We start from the raw sequence: 24,547 nt of genomic DNA, 5'->3' as shown, positions 1-24,547 counted from the left end.
GTGTGAACCCACACCCATCTCAGATTCATCTTGGTGTGGGTTCACTCAATCATGCTAATGTCAGCAACCCACATTCAACCTAGATTTGAATGAGTTTCTGTAAGGATTACTGTGGAGGCCTCTGAACACCCTAAAGTTTGAGAACCGCTGTCCTAACGGACTCTATAAATGCATATCTATGCCTATTAGGGATGTGCTCGGTCCTGCCTTTGTCCTGGAGAGGACCGTATGAACTTTGCCCCCCTCCATTAGATAATTCTGTGCAACTGCTGATTGTGATCCCAGCATTGGACTTCCTTAAACTTCTTTGCAACAGGCAACATTTCACCGTTTGAACATTTCACCGGTGCAATGTTTCAACTTGAAATGGGTCTTCAAGTGTTTTGAGCTCAAAACAGAACACCATTTAAATAAAGGGCCCGTTTCAAGCTCGGAACAGAACAACCCCCTTTCAATCAAAACATTTCAACGTTCTAAGCACCATTTTGGAGGTCTGTTTCCCCCTTGCTGATTGGTTTTCTGCCATTGGTTTCCAATTGGCTTGCAATCTCCTTGCTTCTTGCTTGGCTTGATATCATATAAATCAAGTGTTGTCATGGTCAACTGTGACCCCATTGCCTGGGAGGAGTGAGGGAGGAAACACAAAAGGAGGAAATTTCAAATTCAAAGGGACTGGGAGGCAGAGAGAGCCCTTATACTGTGCCTCTCTTGAAGAAGATAATACAGTACATCAGAACAGGAGGAAGAAAGATTTGATTTTTCTGGTTTTCTTTTCTCAGCACTGAGTATAATGTTCTGTGCTATTGCTGGTTTTGCTGGATCTCAAATTGATATAGGCAGAACTTGGGTGCCTGCCTTGAACCTTCCTTGAGGTTTATTTTGTTTTTGAGATAGTGTTGTGGTGAGAAATGGACAGTGGCAGTTCTCTCTCTCTCTCTCTCATTCTCTCTCTCTCTCTCTCTTTCTCTCTCTCTTTCATATTTCTTGGTGACTGCTGTGATGAGCTCCATGTCTGGCCTTGAGACTAACATGTGTCTGCTCTAATGGCACAACGGGGAAGCAACCTGCCTAGAGAGCAGGAGACTGTTGGTTCGAATCCCCGCTGGTGTGTTTCCCAGAATATGAAACTCCTTTATCAGGCAGCAGCGATAGAAGGTTCTAAAAGGCATCATCTCATACTGTGCGGGAGAAGGAGATGGTAAACCACTCCTGTATTCTACCAAGAAAACCACATGGCTCTGTGGATGCCAGAAGTCGACACTGATTTGATTGCACAATCTTTCCTTTACTCAGTCAAAATGTCACTGAAGTTGCTCTAGTTGAGCTTATGGCTATGCTTGCTGCTAAGTAAAGGTGTTGCTGTGGCAGCTGTTGCAATCCCAGGAAGTAATGCATGGAGTCATAATTGTGTGTGAGAGAACAACGTGCCAATGGTGTCACTGAAAACTGGGCACTGTGGCTGGCAGTGCATTCTGGGATAGTGAATCTTTTTTGGACATTTTTGGACTGTGTTTGAAATGTGTGTTCTGTGTTGAGAGGGACAGATTCCTTTTTACTGTGGACTTCTGCAGTGTTTTTTAAGGCAGGGTTGCAAAATGCATTGCAAATTGAAATGCAAAACTTGTGTGCAGTTCACTCTGTAAGTGCAGCTTCTTCTGGCCATAGAGAACAATAGGGAAACTCGAAACACCCCATTGTTATTTATTTATTTATTTATTTATTTGATTGATTGATTGATTGATTGATTGATTGATTTCTATACCGCCCTTCCAAAAATGGCTCAGGGCGGTTTACACAGAGAAGTACTAAATAAATAAGATAAGATGGTTCCCTGTCTCCAAAGGGCTCACAATCTAAAAAGAAACATAAGATAGACACCAGCAACAGTCACTGGAGGTACTGTGCTGGGGCTGGATAGGGCCAGTTACTCTCCCCCTGCTAAATAAAAGAAAATCACCACGTTAAAGGTGCCTCAAGTTAGCAGGGGTCATTGTTCCCCTTGGGTAGCGCCTAGGGACACCAAAGTGGGTTGTGTGGTAGGGCATGATGGATGCTACCTACCACCCAACCCACCAAAGAAATGGCCAAGTGGAAATTTTAAACAAATTTTTAAACTTTTCCCCAAACCCCCATAGGATCCTACCCATGGGGAACAATCAGGTGTTTCAAGTTTCCCTATAGTTCTCTATGGCCAAAACACTCAGAACTTTTTGAGCTGTTTTGTTGAAACAGCCAGCTTAACCACTTTTTCGATGGAATGAACTCGAAACATAATGCAAAATCCATTTCGTGCACATCCCTATAACACACACACACACATAGTCGAAAACCAACAGTTAAATTATATAGATATCCCCTCTCTGGCATTTCCATCAGAGAAAGAATCATGCCAAACTAAACATTAGGTTACTTCTATCCTTGCACACACCATGCTTCTTTTTGTTTGATAAACAGCAACCATAAGAGGGCAGGACAATCAACTTCTGTGAGGAAGGGGGCTTAACACTTTGTCCCAACTGTTTCCCCATTGGGGTCACCATCATGTACCAAACAAAAGCAAGCACATCAGGGCCAATGATGCAATGAATGCAACGTGTAGTTTGGCCCTAATATTTTCCTTTATTGTGTGCACAGAGGACTGGGCGAGGTCAAAAGGTGGGTGTGAGTTTACATGGTTCAAACACCAACAGAGGAATGACAGGCAGGCAGTGTTAATTTCTTATATCAAAGAATTCCAGCAATAGAAAGTGAGAAGGAGAAAAAGCACAGGGACCATGCTGAATGCAACTAGAGAGGTTGGCTAGGCAGGGGCAATTTCCAGTCTGGCATGCATTATTCTGTGGGGCACTGGTTGACTTAATGATACTAGACACATACTGATTTGCTGAGACAATTCAATGAGCTCCATCTCAGTGGGCATATAGCCCATTGTTCGCATACATTCTCCCAGGTCTTTGTAGCTGATATAGCCATCATGGTCTTTGTCAAACTCCCGGAAAGCCTCCTTTAGCTCTAGAAGAAGAAGAGATGCTGTGAGAATCTTAGTTATTATCCTTCCAAATTTGCTGATTAACTAGTTTCACTGACAAATCAGGTACTCCCAGGTACTGTTCTGCAGGCACCATGTACTGTACATGGGAAAGAGGAGACTAAGGAGTAGCTTGAGATACATCATATTTGCGACACAGCATGCAAGTTGCTGAATTTCACCAAGAGCAACATTTCTGTCGCATTTTGGAGCTGGTTCTCTTTCCATGGGATAGTAACCAGTTATGTAGCTAGAGGAACATAAATGCTCAAAGTGAACCCAATCAGAATTTTCATCAGTAGTGATCAGCCTCCCCTGCTTCTAAAGAGTTAACAGGGAGTGAACTCTTGTCTCGACTGACAGGCTGCTGAACTCCAGGGCAGCCAATCAGTACACCAGGTGTGTGGGACCTAGAGAGCAGTTGTTGGGAATTCTGGAAACAAGAAGGGCAGTCTTTGTTGAAGAGAAGCACATATGGAAAGGCTTAGTGAGAGGCATGGAGTTTTTGCTTCCTCGTGGACAAAGCCAGCACAGAGGTTTCTCTCATGGAATAACTGCAGATCCTTGAGAGACAGGATTGCAGGAAGCTTGATTCTCATCAGGTGTTGGGTGAGTTTTCAAGGAAAAGGGGATTCAGCATAAGGAACAGTTTGTTAGTCAGATTTTGAGTAAGAAACTTATATTTCTTTGTGTGTGTGCTCTGCATATTCCTGATACTGTTCTATTATTGTTTACCTGCAACGTAATTAAAATAAGATACACTATACACAACCCACTTAGGGCATTGCAAAAGATTCTGCAAACTTTTAAGCGTGCCTAAATGCAACCTGAAACTGAAGCAGAAGGCAACCTATGTTTGTAACCTACTAAGTATTTTTGAATGTATTTAAAACCTAAATGCCTCAGATGGAAGCAGTCTGTAGTAATTGAATAAAACCTTTTTTACAAGCCTCAGACAAAAGGAGAACTGGTCTTGTGGTAGCAAGCATAACTTGTCCCCCTAGCTAAGCTGGGTCCACCCTGGTTGCATTTGAATGGGAGACCACATGTGAGCACTGTAAGATATTCTGCTCAGGGGATGGAGCTGCTCTGGGAAGGACAGAAGGTTTCAAGTTCTTTCTCTGGCTTCTCCAAGATAGGGCTGAGAGAGATTCCTCCCTGAAACTTTGGAGGAGCTGCTGCCAGTCTGTGTAGATAATACTGAGCTAGATAGACCAATTGTCTGCCTCAGTATATGGAAGTTTCCTATGTTCCTAAAGTGGTTTTTAACTCAAGAAAAAAGGAGAGGGGAAAGGGGATTTCTCTGGTGCAAAAGTGTCCTCAAGCACTCAGCAGCTATCTGTTTTTTCATCACGTGTAGACCTACATGTGGAAGGTTTTTGTACTTATCCAATAGCAAATTAAAGAGTTATCCCTGGAATTCCACCCCAAGCCCAGGGAGGTTCAAGCTCTGTCAATAAGAAGGGTGGTGGAGGCAGCATTTTAATTCTACCAGAAATATAGATTAGTTTTATGATAAGCCCAGCCAGGCAGCTCACCAGGGATGATTCAGCATTTTCTCTCTCTCACGTGAGGTACTCTGAGACAATGGCTTTAATTCCCTACATCATACAAAGTTTGTATGGAACTTATCATCCCTGCTTCTAGTTGAGGAGCTGATTCAGACATCTAATTGCTTCCTCCAGGTGGGGTAATGAGTTATAAATAGTTGTGAAGCGCCCAGAGACGTAAGTTTTGGGTGGTATAAAAATATGTTTAAATAAATAAATAAATAAAAGAGGCAAGGGAGCAAAATATGGGAAGGCCAGCAAACCAGAATAATGTCAGCAAGATAGCACATTAAATTGTGACAAGGAAGCTGAGTGTAGCCTCCTTGCTAATCAGGCCAAAAAGCAAGGGATAACCCAGGTTACCTAAAAGGTGCAAACCAAGCAAACTAAGATTCATGTTTAACAGCTACAGTCTGGGACTGGCTGAGACATGTCAGACTGCACCATTTATATCAGCACAAAGAGGTATCAATGCATGTAGCCTAAGGGACCCTAGCTCAGATTAATCTGCCATCTTTAATATCTTTCTGATATTAAACCACATCTGCATGGGAGTATCGCTGTTTGACGCATTAATGCAACACCCAGTGGTGCAGCCGCAAATTGCAGATGTGCAGGAAGCTGTACCCAGGAAAAGGTTCAGCATTGTGTCAGATTGTGTGTGTATCTTCCTTGAATAGTCTGATTACACACCCTGATCCTGAGATGCTTCCAGTCTGTTGTGGACTACAAAGGGGCCAGTCCAGCATGCGTGGTGGACAGTTTGTGAGGATGCACTACATCAGCACATCACTGCCTTGAAGGGGGGGGGGGGCGGGAATCCTGTATTGTCATGGCCTTAGATCTCCTGAGCTTCTAAGTGCACCAAACTATGCTGGAAATGAAGTGACTTGGTTTCCTTTGGTGTGCTGGAGGCTGCATGAGATGTACAAGATGGAACAGGATGGCTCATTTTACCTTCAATTTCCTCCGGCCGTAGCTCTCGGTCCTGTGGAAAGAAGTAGAGAAGCTGATGGAGAAATTGTGGTGGCTGCCCTGCCCACCCACAACCACTTTGCTGCCTTCTGCCACCTAGAAACAGTGTCCTGGAAATCAGCCTCAAGGAAAGCTTCCTCACTCATCCTGTTCCTTCTGCGAAACGAAGGGAGCCCTGTTCCCTTGTGCAGCCTGAGCTTGTGTACATTTACCTGGAAATAGGTTCCACTGTACTTAATGAGACTTAGTCCCAAGAGATTCCGCATAAGCTTGCAGCCTCATGCTTCATCACCCTTAGATTCAATGCAAGCATTGTTTCAGAACATGATGAGCACACATGCCTTCATGCCTTAGAGGAAATCCCCTCTCGCTCTCTGCCAGGTTGGTGGGAGGGGAGGGGGTAAAAAGCCACCCTTTGGGTCACAGATCTCTAGTGTGGAGCTGAATCTGTGTGCCCTGTAGCCCAAAGCTGCCATCATGCTGCAGCTAAGAAACTGAGCAACTAATCAGGAAGGAAGGTCATCACTTCAAATCTAGCTGCAGCCATGAACTCACTAGGTGGATTTAAACAATCTTGGTATGTCATCCTCAGCCCAATAACTGTAATTTGGGAATAATACTGGTCTACTTTACGGGATTGTTGTAAGGATCATAATGAGATAATATATTGTTTTATAGCTGCTTCCCTCACAAACACAAAGTAATCTTATATAGATTTAACTAAGAGCATGATCTCCTTCTCCTCCCTTTTCTTTTCTGGCTCCACACCCCACACTCTCTACAGGATCCCCACCGGGACAAACTTCAACAGCAAAGCATTAAAAATACTGGATAGAATACAACATATATGCATTGTAAAGAGCTCTGAGCCCTCTAAAGTGCAAAGTATTAATCATCATTCTCATAAACAGTCCATGCTTTTTGTGTGGCACTTGTCCTGTGGGAAATGAACTAGATAAAGTAATATGGGAGGCAGGGGCGTAACTATAATAGGGCAAGGGGAGACAGTTGTCTAGGGGCCCACTGCCTTGGGGGCCCCCCCAGGCAAGTCACATGACTGACTCCCCCAGCTGTGCACCCCCCCCGGGCTTCCTTCATCCTCCGAAACTGATGTGAGTGTTAAGACCTGGAGCTACCAGAACAGCATGTCTTTCTCTAGTACCATTAGATGACTTGCATCGTCCACAATTTACAAAACCTTTTAAAAAATAATTTAGGATGATGCTCTATAGTGGCACATAGGTGTGTTATATTACTATGCTTTTTGTTACCACTATTCAGCCCCATTTAAGATTTCTTTACTTCAGGAGCTGAGCTTCAGTGAGGGGGGGCATTTTAAAATCTTGTTTCTAGGCCCACTACAACCTTGCTACGCCCCTGATGGGAGGAGGGCTGGTCTTAGGAACATAGAAAGCTGCCTTATACCAAGTCAGACCATTGGTCCTAGTTTATTATTGTCTATACAGACTGGCAGTGGCTTCTCCGAGGTTACTGGCAGGAGTCTCTCTCAGCCCAATCTTTGAGATGCCTGAGATGACCCTTTGCTAAGCAGGGTCTATCCTGGTTTGCATTTAAATGGGAGACTACATGTGTGAGCTCTGTAAGATATTCCCCTTGGGGATAGGGATGCTCTGGGAAGAGCACCTGCATGCTTGCATGCAGAAGGTTCCAAGTTCCTTCCCCGGCATCTCCAGATAAGGCTGAGAGAGACCCCTGCCTGCAACCCTGGAGAAGCCGCTGCCAGTCTGTGTAGACAATACTGAGCTAGATGGACCAATGGTCTGACTTGGCAGATTCCTATGTTTCTAACCTTTTCACTAGCCAATCTCCATATAGGAAATTGTTTGTATAATGTAATACACAAGCTGTGGCATGAATGCCTTTCCTCCCACAAGTACATGAATTAAACAGCCACCTGCACATATCGGCTGCAGAATCCATATACCTGCAGCACGAAGAAAAAACCCACATGCTATACTGTATATTTCATATGCCAGAGGATATATACTGTACTGGCGATTAATCTCCATGGAGAAAACTAAAAGCACACTTGAGCAATGCTCCTGCATAGAAGTTATACTGAGGGGAGAAGAACAGTGGCAAGACAGAGGCACAGTACATACGACCTGGAAGGTGGTGACCGTGAATGCTCTGGTGTGCATTATAGACAGCATGATGGCAGAAGAGCAGTACGTACGACCTGTGTGATGGCGATGCTCTGGCGCAAGAAGATGCAGGCTGGCCCCACCAAGCCATGCAACACGGAGTAATTCTGCAGTGGTGGATACTGCGTGCTATCAGCCAGTTCGTCCAAATCATTGCTGGTGGAGGCGGGGGAGCCGGGAGCCTCAGGGAGTTGCTTATTCTCCTGCAGCATAGCTTGCAATTAGTTAAGTATGGTTAGAGAGGCCAATTTCCCCACCTGTCAGGGCTTGAGTGCTTATGGCCCTGGACAATTTTAGGGAAGTAGAGAATCGGGTGGATTGTGGAGAGTGTGGGAAGGAGAACAACAAGAGAGAAACAGAGGGGTGCTAAGAAGGAATACCAGCATCCTGGAAAAGCCCCATCCATAAGTTTATCTCAGTGACTCAACATCATCACTTCTTAGGTAAATGCAACAGTTAGAGCTTCACAGTCTCGGCCAATAATAAGCTTTATTTGGTTGCAATAGTTAACGCATGTTAGTGCACGCTGGAGTGCAGATGTGTTATAACTGTTATTAAAATGTTTCTTCTGCCTTGCTATCAAATAAGGTAGGCAAAATGGATTACAATTTCAAAATGGAATAAAAGCATGTGTAAGTACAATTTTAGAAATCCATACAACCAACATGAAATGGCAAAGGTAACACCAATAGCTGACAAATGCTTGCCTAAAATGGAAAGACTTTACTGCTCATGTGTGTCTATCCTAAGACTGGGGTAATACCAAATGCCGATATTCATGGCATCTGATACTTGGATAAACTTGGCAGTGACAAATGATACACACTACACACTGGCAAAGAGAGAGTTGCCACAGCACTGAAACCTACACACACACAAACACAATAGCGACAAACATGTCTCAATAGCAATACAAAGGCACTAACCGAGATGTACACAAACATTTCTTAGTAGTCTCTCCTGTTTCTCTTGGGGCTGAAAGATGTGTTGCATTGAGCCAGTTATTAGGGTAGATGAGTCTGCTTTTTATGCGGTAAATACCAAAGCAGAGGCCAAGTTTGGATCAAGACTGTGGTAAAGGAGGGGGCTTTAACTATGCCCACCCCTGCAAGTCCTGGGCTGCTCAATCGAGATCAGGATAGGAGTGTGGACAAAGGGTTAACCCCCACCCCCACCCATGCTGTCCTCTTGACAACTGCTATTTACCGAGTATAAAACAAGCCTCAATAACAGACTTAATGTAACACAGAGGCCTGGTTTACAGTTTAAATGTAGTTAGCACTAACCAGTTAAAATCCCTAACTCCAATTCGCACCACAGACGTACAACTAACCGCCATTAGCCTAACTGGAGTAGAGGGAGAGGGGAGCCCCTCCCTGCCACTTGGCCTCCCAGCCAGCTCCATGGCCAGATTGTGTGGGCAAAGCGTCACCATGTCAGCCACGATTAGCCACAATCTCCAGTGGGGTCTGACAAACACGATTGTGCATTTTTGGAGTACCCCACCCGCCCTCAGCAGGGGAAACACATCAAAAGCCCTCTAAATGCCCTGCAATGCCAGTGCCACTTCTGTCAGCCATGGCACTGCTGCCCCCCACAAGTGTCCCCACACCCTGAAAGCACCATTCAAAGTCTGATTCACAGGGGCAGCGGGGGATGGGGTGGTGGAATCCCACCTTCTTTGCGGAGTGGGAGGAGAGAACTCACATTTGCTAGAATGGGATATGCAGATGGTGCTTGGCAAAGGATGCTGGGGAGTCTGTCCCACCATGACCAGGGTTGATGTCACGAGGGGAGGCCCCGCCAGTGCACTCCAGCCACAACCATTCCAAAGCTGCTGCAAGCAGCTTGCTGCCCAGTGGGCTGATAATCTCATGAGAGGACCAGTCTAATGGGGATATGCCTGAGCCCAGGAAGATGCAATTTCCACCCAAGAGGACAGCACATTCACTCAAGTTTTAAAGTTCCCAGGTACAATTTGTCTGTGTGCCATATGGATTGGTTTCGGTTTGTGACTCCTGAGGATGTGGACAAGCTGCTTGGAGCAGTGAAGCCTACCACTTGTTCTCTTGACCCTTGTCCAATCTAGCAGGGAGACTGTTGTAGTTGGCCTGGTGGAAATGATAAATGCCTCTCTGATGGAAGGCAGGATGCCTTCTTGTCTTAAGGAGGCAATTATTAGACCTTTTCTAAAGAATCCTGCATTAGATCCCTCAGAGTTGAGCAAATATAGGCCTGTTTCTAACCTCACATGGCTGGGCAAGGTAATTGAGAGGGTGGTGGCCTCTCAGCTCCAGGCGGTCTTGGAGGAAACTGATTATCTAAACCCATTTCAAACTGGTTTTCAGGTGGGCTATAGGTTGGAGACTACCTTGGTCGGCCTGATGGATGATCTCCAATTGGGAATGGACAGTATGACTCTGTTGGTCCTTTTGGACCTCTCGGCAGCTTTTGATACTATCAACCATAGTATCCTTCTGGAATGTCTGAGAGTGTTGGGGGTGGGAGGCATTGTTTTATAGTGGTTCTGCTCCTACTTCTTGGACAGATTCGAGATGGTGTTGATTGGAGACTGCTGCTCTTTGAGATCTGAGCTTAAGTACGGTGTCCCTCAAGGCTCCGTACTTTCTCCAATGCTTTTCAACATCTACATGAAACCGCTGGGAGACATCATCGGGGATTTGGAGCTGGGTGTTACCAGTAAGCTGATGACACCCAGATCCACTTCTCCATGTCAACTTCTTCAGGAGCTGGCATATCCTCCCAAAATGCCTGCCTGGAAACAGTAATGGGCTTGATGAGGGAGAACAAACTGAAGCTGAATCCAGATAAGATGGAGGTACTTATTGTGAGGGGTCAGAACTCCAGAGACTATCTTGATCTAGATGGGGTTCTGTTCTAGATCTGTTCTAGATGGGGTCACACTTCCTCAAAAGGAACAGGTTCGCAGTCTGGGAGTACGTCTGGATCCACACCTCTCCCTGGTATCTCAGGTTGAGGGGGTGGCCAGAGGTGCTTTCTATCAGCTTTGGCTGATACGCCAGCTGTGCCTGCAATGACCTCAAAACAGTGGTACATCTGTTGGTAACCTCCAGACTTGACTTTTGTAATGTGCTCTACGTGGGGCTGCCTTTGTACGTAGTCCGGAAACTTCAGTTAGTTCAGAATGCGGCAGCCTGGTTGGTCTCTGGGTCATCTCGGAGAGACCACATCACTCTTCTGCTGATGGAGCTTCACTGGCTGCCAATAGGTTTCTGGGCAAAATACAAAGTGCTAGTTATAACTTATAAAGCCCTAAACAGCTTAGGCCCTGGGTATTTAAAAGAGCATCTTCTTCACTATGAGCCACACCGCTCATTGAGGTCATCTGAGGAGGTCCGTCTCCAGTTACCGCTGACTTGTCTGGTGGATACACAAAGATGGGCCTTCTCGGTTGCTGCCCCGAGATTGTGGAATTCGCTCCCTGTTGAGATACGATCCTCCCCATCTCTGGCAATTTTTAAAAAAACATCTGAAAACCCATCTTTCCACCCAAGCTTTCCCAGCTTTTAAAAACTGTCTGTTTTTAATTTTTATGGCTGATTTTAAATTGTTGCATTGTTTTAAGTTTTTATATGTGTTTTAATTGTTTTATGTTAACTGCCCAGAGATGAACGTTTGGGTGGTATAGAAGTTTAACAAATAAATAAATATGTAGTTGAGAGGGTGTGCACGGAATCGCGGGAGAGGTCACTTTCCTCTGCTTCCTCTACCCTGGGCCAGCTTGGTCAGCTGCAGGGGCTGCTGCTGTTGGCGCATCTGTGCACAGGTGAGAACAGACAGGCAGGTTTCCCAGGCACCGCGGCCACCATCCCCGGTAACAGGAAAGCAGTCTCTGGGACACCCCTGCCCACTGCTTCCCAACAGAACTTTACTTGGAGCACCCATGGACTGATACTCTTGTGAGTGTGTGTAGTCCGCATGGCTATTTTGTTGCCACACTCATCATGTTTTGATGAGGACTAACCAAGACCTTGCTTATGAGTAAAAAGGGGTTGTGAACCCCCCTCCCTGGGGGTGCCTGGGCCCCACTTCCCCACCCTTTCTTTGTAAAATAAATAGAGCATATCCCCCCAAAGCTCCCCACACTCTTCCTCTGTGCGTGCCTATATGTTCCCAGAAGGCATCTAGATGCCCCATTTCCCCTCACCCTGGCCTGGCACATGTGCGGTGCTGGTGGAGGGATGGACACAGTCATGAAGCTTTCAGCCTTTTCAGGACTCCTGGCTCTGGGTCCGCCCTACCACCATATGCAGATATGCTGGCACAGGGATGGATGAGACGGGAGTAGGGATCCCCCTTAGTATGTATCTACACCAGTCATAAAGTGAGTTAATTTCCTCCCCTTCCCAGGAATATCCTGGGAACATAGTTTTGTGAGGAAGCCTATGGATCTTTGAGAGAGAATTCTCAGCAACTCACTAAACAATGATTCTTTGAGGGAAGTCATGACAATTAAACTGGTAAAAGGCATTTATAGTGAGGACAGACAGTCCCTTACTCTTTCAGAACCAATACAAACCACCATCTACCAAATGTTAATTCACCATGGTGGACATACAGGCATGTGGGGAGCTGCCATCTCTATCATCAGCCCCCCCCCCATCTGAAAGGGGCCTGGAAGGGTGATTGCTTGGGCTCCCATATTTGGGAGCCCTGGCTGCTGCACACATTCACTCAGACTCTTCCAGACCTCAGGCCACCACGTGACCTTCCGCCCATATGACCCCCCCCTCACCATGTGACCTGCCTTGCCAGACCACGCCATCATTGCCACGGTGTGTGTTCCAGCATGCTCCTGCTGGAGCAGCACAACGTGAAAAGATGTTCTCGTCTTATTTCTGATTACACACACACACACACACACACACACACACACACTCCACCACCCCAATTTCTGCTTCTGTGTAATGTTTAATTTTGTTTTAAACTTTATAACTGCCACCTTTAGGGTTTCTAGCAGAAAGGTAAAATATACATGATCTAATAAAGAATTAAAAAGATAATTAAATGCTCCTCACCAGATTGTCAGGTGATACAGACACATGAGGAACTAGTCATCTGTATGTCCATGGTGGTAAGTTATTCCCTGGTAAATGATCATTTGTATTCACCCTCTCAGGCACACAGTAATATATGTAAATATAAGCCTTGGCACCAGTGTCCCCTCTAACAGGGAATCCCAGATGATGTTGACTACAACTGCTATCATCCCCAGCTGCAAAGGCCATTGCAGCTGGGAAGATGGGAGTTGTAGTCAACAACACCCGGGAATCCCTGTTACAGGGAACATTGCTTGGCCCATGCAAACATTCTAGACATCCCCTATATCTTGGCAAATGTGTATATTGCCCCTTTGCCAATATGCCATGGAAATTACTCACGAAGTACTGACACAAACAAGACTCCTGAGAGAGAGGCAGAAGCATATACCAGTATTGACTTAGATATTAGCCCCAAGAAACACATTCCAGTATGCCCAGGATACACATATTCACATGCCTCACACATGCAAATGAATCCTGGCATTTATAAATGCCATAGGATCTGGACCCCTCATCCTACTTGCCTCAGAAAAATAGCACTGACACAGACATGCAGCACACTGACAACTGACACCCAGTCTCACCAGTACCAGCACATAGACACGCACCCCACTGAGCAATACTTAAAACCAAATATGCACACATTCTAATGCCACAGTTGATAACAGATAGATATACTACATCTTCTGGCTCTAGGACAGTGACAGGCAAGACTATTATATAATAAAGATCTCAAAAGTCATAACAGAGATAGTCATGGAGGCTAAAACCTGTCTCCCTACAACTACATACTCACGCTTCTTTTAATCTAAGAGCCTGTGCCAAGATACTTACGCCCTAAGGTACAAAAGATTTGGCTATCCAGACTTGTTAAACCAGTTCTGGCATTTCCAAAACTGCCAGTCTGGAGCACTGAGGGAGCGACAGCCCCTCAAAATGCCTTTCTGGGACCATTAATTACATCATAAGGTACATGAATGAAACAAGCAGTATCCTTTGAGGGAAGGGTGTTCATAATTCCAAACTGTCCAATCTCTGACTGACTTTTGTTGGGGCACAACTTCTTGCAGACCCCTCCACAAAGGGATAGTATTGTGGCTGGCTTGGTGGGACCAAAATCATTGATTGGAGGAGAAGGTCTAGACAGTTTCCCCTCCCCACAATTGTCTGTCTCTGTTCTGGAGCAATCATGACTTTGATTTAATTCTGCATTGTCCCCATTATAGGAAATTTGCAGGGGCATATTTTAGTATAACTGAACATAGCCCACGTATATTAACTCTTAGTTTCCTTCCATAGGCCACAAAGTTTCTTTCTCATTCCATCCCCAACACACAATAGGCTTGTTCTCACAACCATAAGCTGTGTTGTGTCAAGTGTTGGTGCTGTCTGACCCAGCACCTGTGCCCAGCTGCTCAAGAAGGTAGGAGGAAAGCCATCTTACCCAGCATGAGCCTCTCACACAGTCACTTCCCCCTCCACCTACTAAGATTTTTACTCATACACGATCAAAAATCAGGATCGCGCATAGATTCTGAAACTTCAGGATCTGTATGTGCTCCCAAATTCTGAATGAATGCTTGTGAGAACCAGCCTATTATGTCATGGTAATCTCCCCACCCACTTGATGGTCCCAGCACTTAAAATGCAGACACCACACATGTAGACAGACACAGATACACAGTGCTTGTCCCTTCTCTGTTCATACTTTGACACCAATATATACAGAGGTGCATACATACCACATACAGAGCTCCTCCCAGTCTCAGGTACCATGAGAACATATAGGGCATGAAATATGCCTTACATAGTTTTAGTCCCATAGGACCTATATTTTCTAAAACATGGTGATGCCCCACTGGTTATATCTTAATATACCCAATCCAAACACAGGCCTTGTACAATATACCAGGAGTGGGGGGAAATCAATGTAATAAGTGACGTTGATTCTTGCTCAGATGCAAGAAGAGAGACAAACCTGGATGCTGAGGTAAGGAAAAGTAACAGTAGACTGGGGTAAAGGAAAGGGACCTTCTGAGCTTTCTGCATACACTGTTCTGAAGAACATACCTGGCCTCGTTCGGGCAATGTGGTACCTCAGGGAGTGAACTGGCACGCAGTGGGAACTGGGGATGGTGACTCAGAGTCTAAACGGAGGTTGGATGGAGAAGGGTGAGGTACCACAGGGGTCTAGACATAAGCAGCCTCCAAGTGGGGCATTCTTGCTGTCTCTCTCTCGGGCCTTGGAGCTTCAGCCACTAACAGGAATCAGTGTGCAGACACTGAGAAGTGAGGGAAGTACAGACAGACACATGAAGAATCAGCCACAGACAGAAATGCAGTGGGTCCGACACAAAGACATGAAGATGAAGGGATGAAAGGGGCCACCCTCCCTTCCATCCTCTCCCCCTACCTTGGAGAGTCGCCTGCCTGGGATTTTGGTGCAGTTGCCCATGGCTGCTAAGGCCCCCCCATCCCAGAGAGGATAGTATGGGGCTGGAGGCAGCTGGTGCCGATGGCAGGTGTTTTTTTTTAGTAACAAGTGATTCTCTTCCTGGGAGGTTTAGACGCTTTGGGGATTTTCAGGGTTTTTATTGTTGAATATCTCCAGAATATTAAGGGAAAGTGAACAGAGGGGGGTGGGGGCATGGGCCAGAGCCATAATCCTCAGGATTATACGCAACTCAATCATCGATGGTGCTAAAGCGGAGAATGGGGGACAGGCAGTTCGGCTCTGCAGCACCCAGGAAGGAGAGCCCCACCTCTTCCTTGTCCTTCCTTCCTCCGTCCCAAGGCCCCTCTCAGATGCTGACGTCTAAGCAGAAGGAAGAGGTCATGGCCCACCATCAGAGCCCCTCTCTGAGAGCAGTGAGGCCATAATCTCTTGTGACAATCAAAGAGGTTTTAAAATCTTTGTTCCAGGGAGTGGCTGCTTCCACTCAGCTCTGATGCCGCTAGACGTAGCAGCAGTACTGGGCGAACGGGAGGGGGTGTTGGGTGGGGCATGCATTACCGAGATTGTCAGTCAGGCTTATGGGCTGGCTGCAAGATGTCAGCCAGTTAGCAGAAACCACTGTATTTATAGACTCACAGGCCATTTTCAGAAGCGACGCTGAGAATGCTGGTTAATTTCTAATCACTTGCGTCACTTGCGAATGTTTGCTAATGCAGGAGAGAAAATGGAAGAGAGACGGTTTAAATCCAAACATAAAGGACTCCCATTTGTTTTGCAGATGCGAGAAATTGCGAGCTTTGCATTGTTTGTAACAATGCTCATAAAGTTTAAAGGTTTGTTTTTAAACTACTACTGTTGTTGTAAAGGATGGGGTAAGCAAATATTGTATGCTAGTATGAACTGATAGCTTTTACAACACATCTGCCTGCCCTTCCTTAAAAAAACAAAAAAACACACCTTGAAAAAGTCTGCAACTTCCTTAGGCAACAGCAGTATATGAAAGCACTGATCCTTCTGAAGTATTTAGTGCCCTTAAAACACATATGATTCAGGCTGGGTACAAATGAAGGTTATTCAGATTTGATAATGGTATGACAGAACCCAGAGCATGATGTACTCCCCCCTCCTCTCTATCCCACTATCATTATCAGGTCAAACAGGTCTTGCCAGTTTATGTAGTGACCAGTGATGGCAGCAGGAGAAAAATAATCAATATATTTCTACCAAAAGCCATTGTGGCTCTAAAAATTATTCTCCAACCTCTGGCACAAAAACTTAGATTTATTCATTTATTACATTTGTATAGAACCCCAAACTTCCGACATAAGACTAATTAAAACAGAAATGAAAATCTTAAAAACAATTTAAAACCAGAAATCTAATTAAAAAGCTTGGGTGAATAAATGTGTATGTAGAGACTTTCTAAAAGTTGTTAGAGATGGGGAGGCTCTTATCCACTACGCCAGCTGCTTCTTACTAGTCAACAGGGCCAGGTGAGATGGTCGCCCACCTGGATGGTCGCCCACTGTGTGCCCACCGGAAGGGGCACTGAGCTGAGCTTGGTAGCTCACTGTTTGTTGAGTGTCTTGTCTGTAGTGAGCAGGGGACAGGCGGGGGGGGGGTGGACAGCACCAAGGGACAGCTTTCTCTGTCTAATTTATCTCTCACAGTAAGAGAAAGAGAGCTAGACTAGGGAAAGGATGGAGGGAAAGACCTGAAAGGGAAGAAGAGTGAAGTAGAATCTGCAGAAGGCCTGTGAGTCTCCAGTGGGATCTCAGAACTGGAGTGGGAAAGCACTGGCAGCAAATTCCTGAGAAGGAGCACTGAGCCCTTTTCATGGGCATTGCTGGGAAAGCCTGGGGACAGTAGGGCCTCTTGCACGACTCGGTTGTACAATCCTGCCCAAGCCACACAACTTGACAACACTGATTAACCAACCATGGACTGGTTAGGACGATACCTTTCCAGTCCACACAAGTAAAAGGGACACACCGAGACCAGGCCCATCTGAACATCCTACCAGTGCATTCCTTTATCACAGAGGGGGTGGGGTGAGATGGTTTGCCTGAATTGCTGCTCTATATGCGACCCAAATACTAGTTTAAACCAGTATCTGAGTTGTGTGTAGAGCAGCAGTTCTGACAAACCAGAGCTTCCCACATACGATATAGGCGCATACTGGGAGGACATCAGGATGCCCACAATAGAGCTCAGGATGGTCTCTGGGCATGTTGTTCCGCTTTTAATCACATGGGCCAGAAAAGTGGCACCAAAGTGGCACCAAAGGCACTCCACAAACAGGGTGCTATTTATCCTAGGATTGGCCCTGTCAGTTAGACGTTTCCTATTATATCACAGCAGCTTCCAGATGTCACAGAATGTGCCACCTCAGAACTTCCTCCTTGGACAACCATGGCCTAAAGTACCACTGCTGACACAAAGTGAAGCAAAGTATCATTTAAAGTGTGGTAGAAGCAGTTTGAACAGACATTTTGGGCCCTGAAAACACAATGGTTGTTGTTCCCAGGGAAGCGATTTGAACACACACATGTTCACTGCCACCATGTTTAAAATGATATATAGGGTTTTAACTTTTAGTGACAAGTTGTATTCTATCCAGTAATATTTTATATTTGTTGTTTGGACATTTGCCCCAGTGGGGATCCTGTAGACAGTGTGGGGGAGGAGGAGTCAGAAAGAAAAGAAAGGGAGAAGGAGAAAAATGGTGTTGTTTCTGAAGAAAGCTTAGTTAAACATACAGGTATGCTTGCTTTGAGTTTATGAGGGAAGCAGCTATAAAACATGACACTAAAAGTGTCTTCACTTTGGTGGCAGTCTCTTGATTTTGCTTCTGGTGTGTGTGTGTGTGTGTGTGTGTGTGTGTGTGTCTGTCTGAGAGAAAGAGAACCTTAAGGTATCAGTTATCAAATACTGACACTTCTGTATCTGAGCTCTGCTTCCCAATGTGCTGAGCTGCCTGCAGCTGCAGGTCAGAAAGTTTGTTTGGTTACAATGTGCACTCAGGCTCCAGACCAGAGTGACTACCAATAAAAGCAGCTCATTGGTTTCCTCTAACCTGGCAGGACTATAAAGGCTTCCAGGGCGCTTTCCAGTCTAGCTGCTCAACAACAGCAAAATGCCTCTGTTCACGCAAGTCGCATTCAAAGCATAAACAGCAGGGGGAGCAGTCTTGCAGAAACTAACAAACTGAAAAAAAACAGCAACTTTCTTACACCGGATATACAATGTCCTAGCTCTATATTGCAGCGATTAAATTCAAAACAAGGCATTGGAAATGTGAACGGCACCCTGAAGTCTGCGTAGGGACTGTGGTGTCACAACACAGCAAGTGTGGAAGCACACTTCCGAGATACAACGTGACCTCGTTGCAGGATCTAATCTGGAAAGCGCCCGGGTCAGGCTGGTCTGCGCAGCAAGTAATAGTGGCTGTTGGCTGTCTCTTCCTAGTAGCTTCATGTGAGCTTGCTCTCTACCTGCTTATTCAGATCATATTTGACATCAAAGTTCATGGCATCGCATTAATTTCAGCTGTAGAGATAACCCTGTGTTTGACACTGGGAATTAAAAAAGTTCTGACCCAAATCTAGAGGAGTCTTGTATTACCACAGCCACTAGTACTTCTATATTACTTGATCATGGTACTGTGGAGAGACTGGAAGCACCTTGGGATATGTAATATGAAGAGAGTTATGAAGGAAGAGTTACTATATGCATATTTTGTTTTAAATTACAAACATATTATTGGACCAGTCTCTTCTGCTCTACCCATTTCAGTAAATGGCAGTGGGCGATGGGGCTGGGAGCGGAATCTCCCCAACGACAAAAAGAACTCTGTGAGGGAGAGGATTCTCTGGTTGCTGCCGACTCCTGAACTCTTCAGCCTGCTTCCCTGACCCTCACACCACTTTTGAAGGGCTGGGTTACTGCACAGCCACTCCTTGCTGACAGTACACTGCTGCCCCAGCCATCTCTCCTTCCAGTGGTGTTGGGCCAGAGCAGTGTGTCATGTGATCCTTGTGGCCGTGAAGTCAAGTATCACCCACTGTGTACTATGAAGTATGACAAGCATGCTTTTAAAGCTCTAGGGCAGCAGCTGGGCCTCTCTCCTCATTCCTCCACCACTGCTGCAGCAGGCTGGAGAAGAGGCTGGGCAAAGAGACTGGTGGAGGAGCAAAATAAGGGAGCACAGCGACTGCATCCTCTCTCGCTGTTTCAGAGCATCTAAGATACAGGCCCCACCTTCAGGTCTGATCTGGCAGACCTGAATTCAAACCATGATTCAGCTCCAGCACTTGTGAGGACATAATAATAAATCAGAGCTCCTCTGAGCATGTGCAGAGTGTATTTATGTCACCACTGACCCAATTTGTGAGTCAGGTGGGGTTTCTAGAGCAAAGGATGTGATATTTCAGCAAACCTGAATCTCAGAACCTCTCTCTTTAGGAATAAACCACCATTGTCCAGGCAGGTTCTGGAGGGAACTGGAATCAAGAATTCGTTTTACACAAGCATCAGTCAGTTTTGATGCTCAAGCCTGGACATATGGCCTTGTTTTCAGATATCACAGTGTTCAAGAAGGGATAGGCCTAGTAGGGATTGAGGCAGCGGCAGCTGCTGCTGAAAGGGAGGTAGCTCCAAATCCTCACAGGTGTGCACAGAAAGGTAGTGTGAGAAGCAGGGGAAGGCCTTGGTCAGCACTAGGTGTGCGGCTACTGACTGACCCTATGCAGGTGAGTACTGACATGAATAGGCTGCACAGCATGCTGCTCTCATCTGTGTGTGTGTGTGTGTGTGTGTGTGTGTGTGTGTGCGCACACGCACATCTGCACACTGCTGTATGCATCTGCACACTACTGACCCACCCTCCCTCTGCCTCCAACAGCACTTCTTGATGTGTCTCAACCCTCCCCTTGACTCTCTAGCAAGAAGCAGGAGGAGGAATTTAACTGTAGGAGATGTTAGCAATTCAGCAGTCTTCCCTGCACAGTAGTGGACTCTTCATCTCTAGAGGTTTTCAAACACAGGCTGGACAGCCATCTGCCATGGATTTCCTGCACTCACTGAGCAAGGGATTGGACTAGAAAACCTCCAAGGTCCCTTCCAACTCAAAGCCCCCGTGATTCTATCCTCTGCTCAGTAACAGGAGGCCAGGTATTACCCTTCACCCTTCCTCATTGCCACATTGGCCAATGTGGCAACCAGACCCACCACCTTTGAGCTACGTTATTATAGAATACGGTTTGATCCAACTCCTGAGGCCCCCCGAGGCCTCATTAAGGCAGCAAGCTCTTATGTCTGATGGTGCAATTTCCTGCATTCTTGCTGTTGCCCATGAACTCCTCAGAGTGTAGTTGCATATATTATCTCAGTAATCTTTATAACAACTGTGTGAAAGAAAAAAGGACACAGCAGGTATCCCCAGACTATAGATTTGTTCTCAAGGCTTCCCAGGAATCGGAGTGATGGCAAATGACCTTAACTAGCAATAGATCCCACACCAAAAATGCAGATCCTGGATTTAAATGCTTTTGCACTTCTCTTAAATGGCTCTAGAGAGATTGATGGGAGTATAAGTAAAGGACATTTCAGAGGACTCTCTATTTGGCACTGTATTCATTTCTCAGTCTGGAACTCCACTACAATATTGTGGACTGCGGCGGGGGCGAGAATTGGCTAGCATCCAGGTCAGGGCTGCAGAACTTCGGCCCTCCAGCTGTTGTACTACAACTCCCATTATCCCCAACTACTGGCCACTGTGGCTGGGGATTATGGGAGCTGTAGTCCAACAACAGCTGGAAGGCCGAAGGTGTGCAGCCCTGTTCTAGACTAATATTCTGCCAGCAGAACATGACATCTGCTAACAGAAAGGATGTTGTACAAGGGGTCCTTTGCTAGCACAACACCTCTTCGCTCGTGGAAGCAATGTTCCACAAATGGAATGTTAGTCTGGGTGTTGGTCAATGATCCCTCACCTCCCCTTTGAGGGAGGGGGAATGCTACAGGACAAATTTTTCTCCAGGGATGTCACACGTCCCTTCTGATAGGGGAATATTTCTTATTTCGGAACAAGCCATCTTTGTAACACTTATTGTGCATACACCTTTGCCTTCAACCATTGCCTCTTCCTTTGCGATTCTTTCTCTTGCCTTTCCATTTGCCCCAGGCCCTTTTCTCCCCAGGTCAATTACCTGCCCAAAGACGGAGGTGAGGATGGGCTCCATCTCCCAGAAATTTGGACATTCTTCTTCTGTGTGAGATGAACTGGCCCTTCCTTCTGCTCCTCGTAAAGGCTGGTCCTCAGGGCTCGCTCCAGACATGGTTTCTCCACCCTCCAGTCTGTGGTGGGTGCCATATAGAGCCACAGAGCTGGTTGCTGTTGCTGCCTCCGAGGTACTCCTGGACCTGGGCCGCTCCATGCGCCGTTTGTCTTCTTCCCGGGACCGACTGCCTGTCCTGCGTGAGCGCCCACTCTCGGACCGCCGGTGAGAAACACTTTGGGACAGGGCCCGGGATGCTCGCAACTCCGCTGTGTCACTGCTCAGCCGTTGGGTCTCCCGGAGGAAAAAGAACATGTTGAAGGCAGCTGAAGAGCTGCGCTCCTCCCCTGGAGCTTTCTCTATCCCTCCACTTCCCTTTGCTAAGGCCTAATTCCCTTTCATATTGCTTCTCTCCCGGGGCACCATCCTCACTTACCCCCTTGTTGCATTCTACCACATTCCTGGCTCTCTCTCTGCCTTCCTCTCGGTGCTATGCACGTCTATCCTGCTCTCTGTATCTCACTTCACACACTGCTCTGCTCCCTCTGGCTGATGGCCACACTGTTTTATGTGCTGCTCCACTTCCTCATGCACTCTGATATACAGACAGACCCTCTAGCTGACTGCCATCATGCTTCTAGATACCCGGTTCTGAGGTAACACAATCTCCTTTTTGCGTATGCCCCCCACTTTCAGCACCGGCTCTGCTTCCTCTCACACTCCTTGCCTCTCAAGGCACTTTCCCTCCTGCCCCCTAAATCCGCTTCCTCTCGCCCACTTGCTCCCTCATCCACTTCTTCGCTTCCTTAACTCCTCACTCTTTGAGGCACCTTTTCCCTTTGCTCTCCGTCTCAGAGACCTTTTCCTTGTCAATCCGCTTAAGGGATCAACCCTTGTGCTCCCCAGGTCCCTGGACTTGCATGGGGGAGAGGGGAGGGGGCATCTGCCTCTCCCACAGCCCTTCTCCAGCTTCCATCCAAACCTAATCAAGTTGTCTTATTATTGCAGGGAGTGAGATTGAAGCAGGAGGATGGGGAGGGAATCCGAGCTTATCAGGTCAGACACACGACCCGGCCTGGATCTGCTTTTCACTAATGATGCAAACAAGGTAAAACAACCCCCTGCAGCAGGAAACCCAAGAGGTGCCAGAGGCTATGAAACACAGATTGAGATACCGGATGGTTCCCTGGCTTCTCCTGTATGCTGCACACACCTACGGTACTAGCACGGGAAGGTCTGTCATAACAAAATAACTGGCAGGACGCCCTGATGAAAAACCCTCCAGTCCTGTCCCATGCCTCCTGGCTCGCCCCCTCCCCTAGAAGCCTGCTTCGAAAACAATCCAACAATAAAAACCGTGCCTACCCCCAGGCCCTCTATAGCCCTATTCGGGCATTTATGAGGGCCTTCCCTCTGTCCTGCTCCCGATGCATCTATTCCCATGGCCTCTCCCCTGCCCCCTACCCGCCACAACCATTTCTTCTACAGCCTTCCCATTTCTAAGCTGGAGCCAGAGCAGCTCAAGAAATGAAGTTTGGCCCCACCTGTGGTACTTGGCACCTCTCTGGCCCTCTGGATGGCAGAGATGAGGTTCCCAGCAATGCTGCTACCGGTGCTGTTGCGCAGACAACTCATGGTTTATTCAGTTCAAAGCTGGCAACATTCCAGAGGCAATGGTAACTAGACCCCACCTAGTTAGCAGAGACAATGCCAAGACTCTTGGGCATGCAAGTCTTAACATTCTGGCTTACATCACAGAAAGCAAGTGGGGATGCAAAACTTCTCCTCTGGATACAGTATGTTAAAAGAGTACATTTTTCTCTTACATGGAGGATGAACATCTCTACATGAGGCTGTTTCCTTGTTTTGATGGAGGCAGGGTTCCTGAACCTTGAGCAGACAAATAACCAGGCTTTTGCACCACTGCATCTCCAGGGGACAAAGTGTCATTTGATGCGTAACCAGTCAAGTATTTTGCACCATTGCTGTCATTTCTCCAGTGGCATCTCTAGGTGATATCCCGCTCCAGGCTAGGGCTCTGGTGACTAATTGCTTATCAAAGCAATCAGTACATCCATCTGCCAATCATATTTGCATGAAAGCCCCCTGGTCCCAGTTCAGTGAGATCCAGACCACTTGTACAGGGGGCAGGGAAGAGGATGCTCTACTGCTGTTCTCCTCTTTTACCATGAATATAGCTGTGCATTCTAGCTCTGGGGGAAATGAACACACAGTCTTCAAAGAGCTGCATTAGACACACACACACGTACACGTAAAATGACTTGCAGTTTGCAAACATATTAACATCTTCTCTCACTGTGACTCTAGCCTTTTCCTAGTTCTATGAGGTCTCATTCCCTTGCTTTCCAATGGGAGAGATTTTCTGGGAAGGTAATGTCTTTTTCTGGGATCTGGGTGTTGTTGGGTTTTTTGGTAGTCTAGGCAAGGTCTGGCACCTACTGTATCTTCAAAAATGCTACATCTATCTTTTGTGGTTTGGTCTGGGAGTTTCATGTCAGTGCGTGAGTCTGAGACCCAAGCAGCTTTATATATTAGAATACACACATGCACACACACACACACACACGCGCGCACACACACACACACACACACACACACAGCATGCAGAGAAAGAGATTGCCACTGAATCAGGCTTATTAAGAGGCAAATGCTCAGACTCTCAATGATGTTAAAAGAAACATTTTTTAAAATCACACCATGGCATGAGCATGTTGGTGGTGCTATGTCACCATGCATGTTGCAGGCAATACCCAATAGGTTCCCATGACACCCCCATAACCAGACCATTGCAACAATAGCTTGGCTGTTCTTGGGGAAGAATAGCATTTCCCCTGGTGCATTTTCTGTCATTAGTTTCTATATGGATTCCAAATTCAGTGTTTACATGCAGCAATGGACACACATTTTTATACAGCTAATCTTTTTAATGCCTGCTGTCATACAAATACAAAAAATATTTATATACCACTTTTCAACAAAAGTTCCCAAAGC

At 46.4% G+C, this 24,547-nt stretch overlaps 1 protein-coding gene across 1 annotated transcript in view; it reads right to left on the bottom strand.

Annotated features, from left to right (window-relative positions):
• The window catches only part of LOC128341262 (calcium-binding protein 2-like), a 32,036-nt gene extending 10,339 nt beyond the window's left edge, over nucleotides 1-21,697 (bottom strand). Inside the window, exons 1-3 of the mRNA XM_053287558.1 lie at nucleotides 21,467-21,697; nucleotides 5,536-5,566; nucleotides 2,878-3,012 (exon numbers count right to left, since the gene is read on the bottom strand). Of these exons, the coding sequence (XP_053143533.1) occupies nucleotides 2,878-3,012; nucleotides 5,536-5,566; nucleotides 21,467-21,694 (394 nt within the window). The 5' untranslated portion in view covers nucleotides 21,695-21,697. The remainder of the gene's footprint in view (nucleotides 1-2,877; nucleotides 3,013-5,535; nucleotides 5,567-21,466) is intronic.
• Between the last annotated feature and the right edge of the window lie 2,850 nt (nucleotides 21,698-24,547).

This window comes from Hemicordylus capensis, chromosome 1 (genome assembly GCF_027244095.1).
Source record: "Hemicordylus capensis ecotype Gifberg chromosome 1, rHemCap1.1.pri, whole genome shotgun sequence".
Taxonomy (NCBI): domain Eukaryota; kingdom Metazoa; phylum Chordata; class Lepidosauria; order Squamata; family Cordylidae; genus Hemicordylus; species Hemicordylus capensis.
The sequence above is the reverse complement of the archived record's forward strand: the minus strand, read 5'-3'. Positions and strand labels throughout refer to the sequence as shown.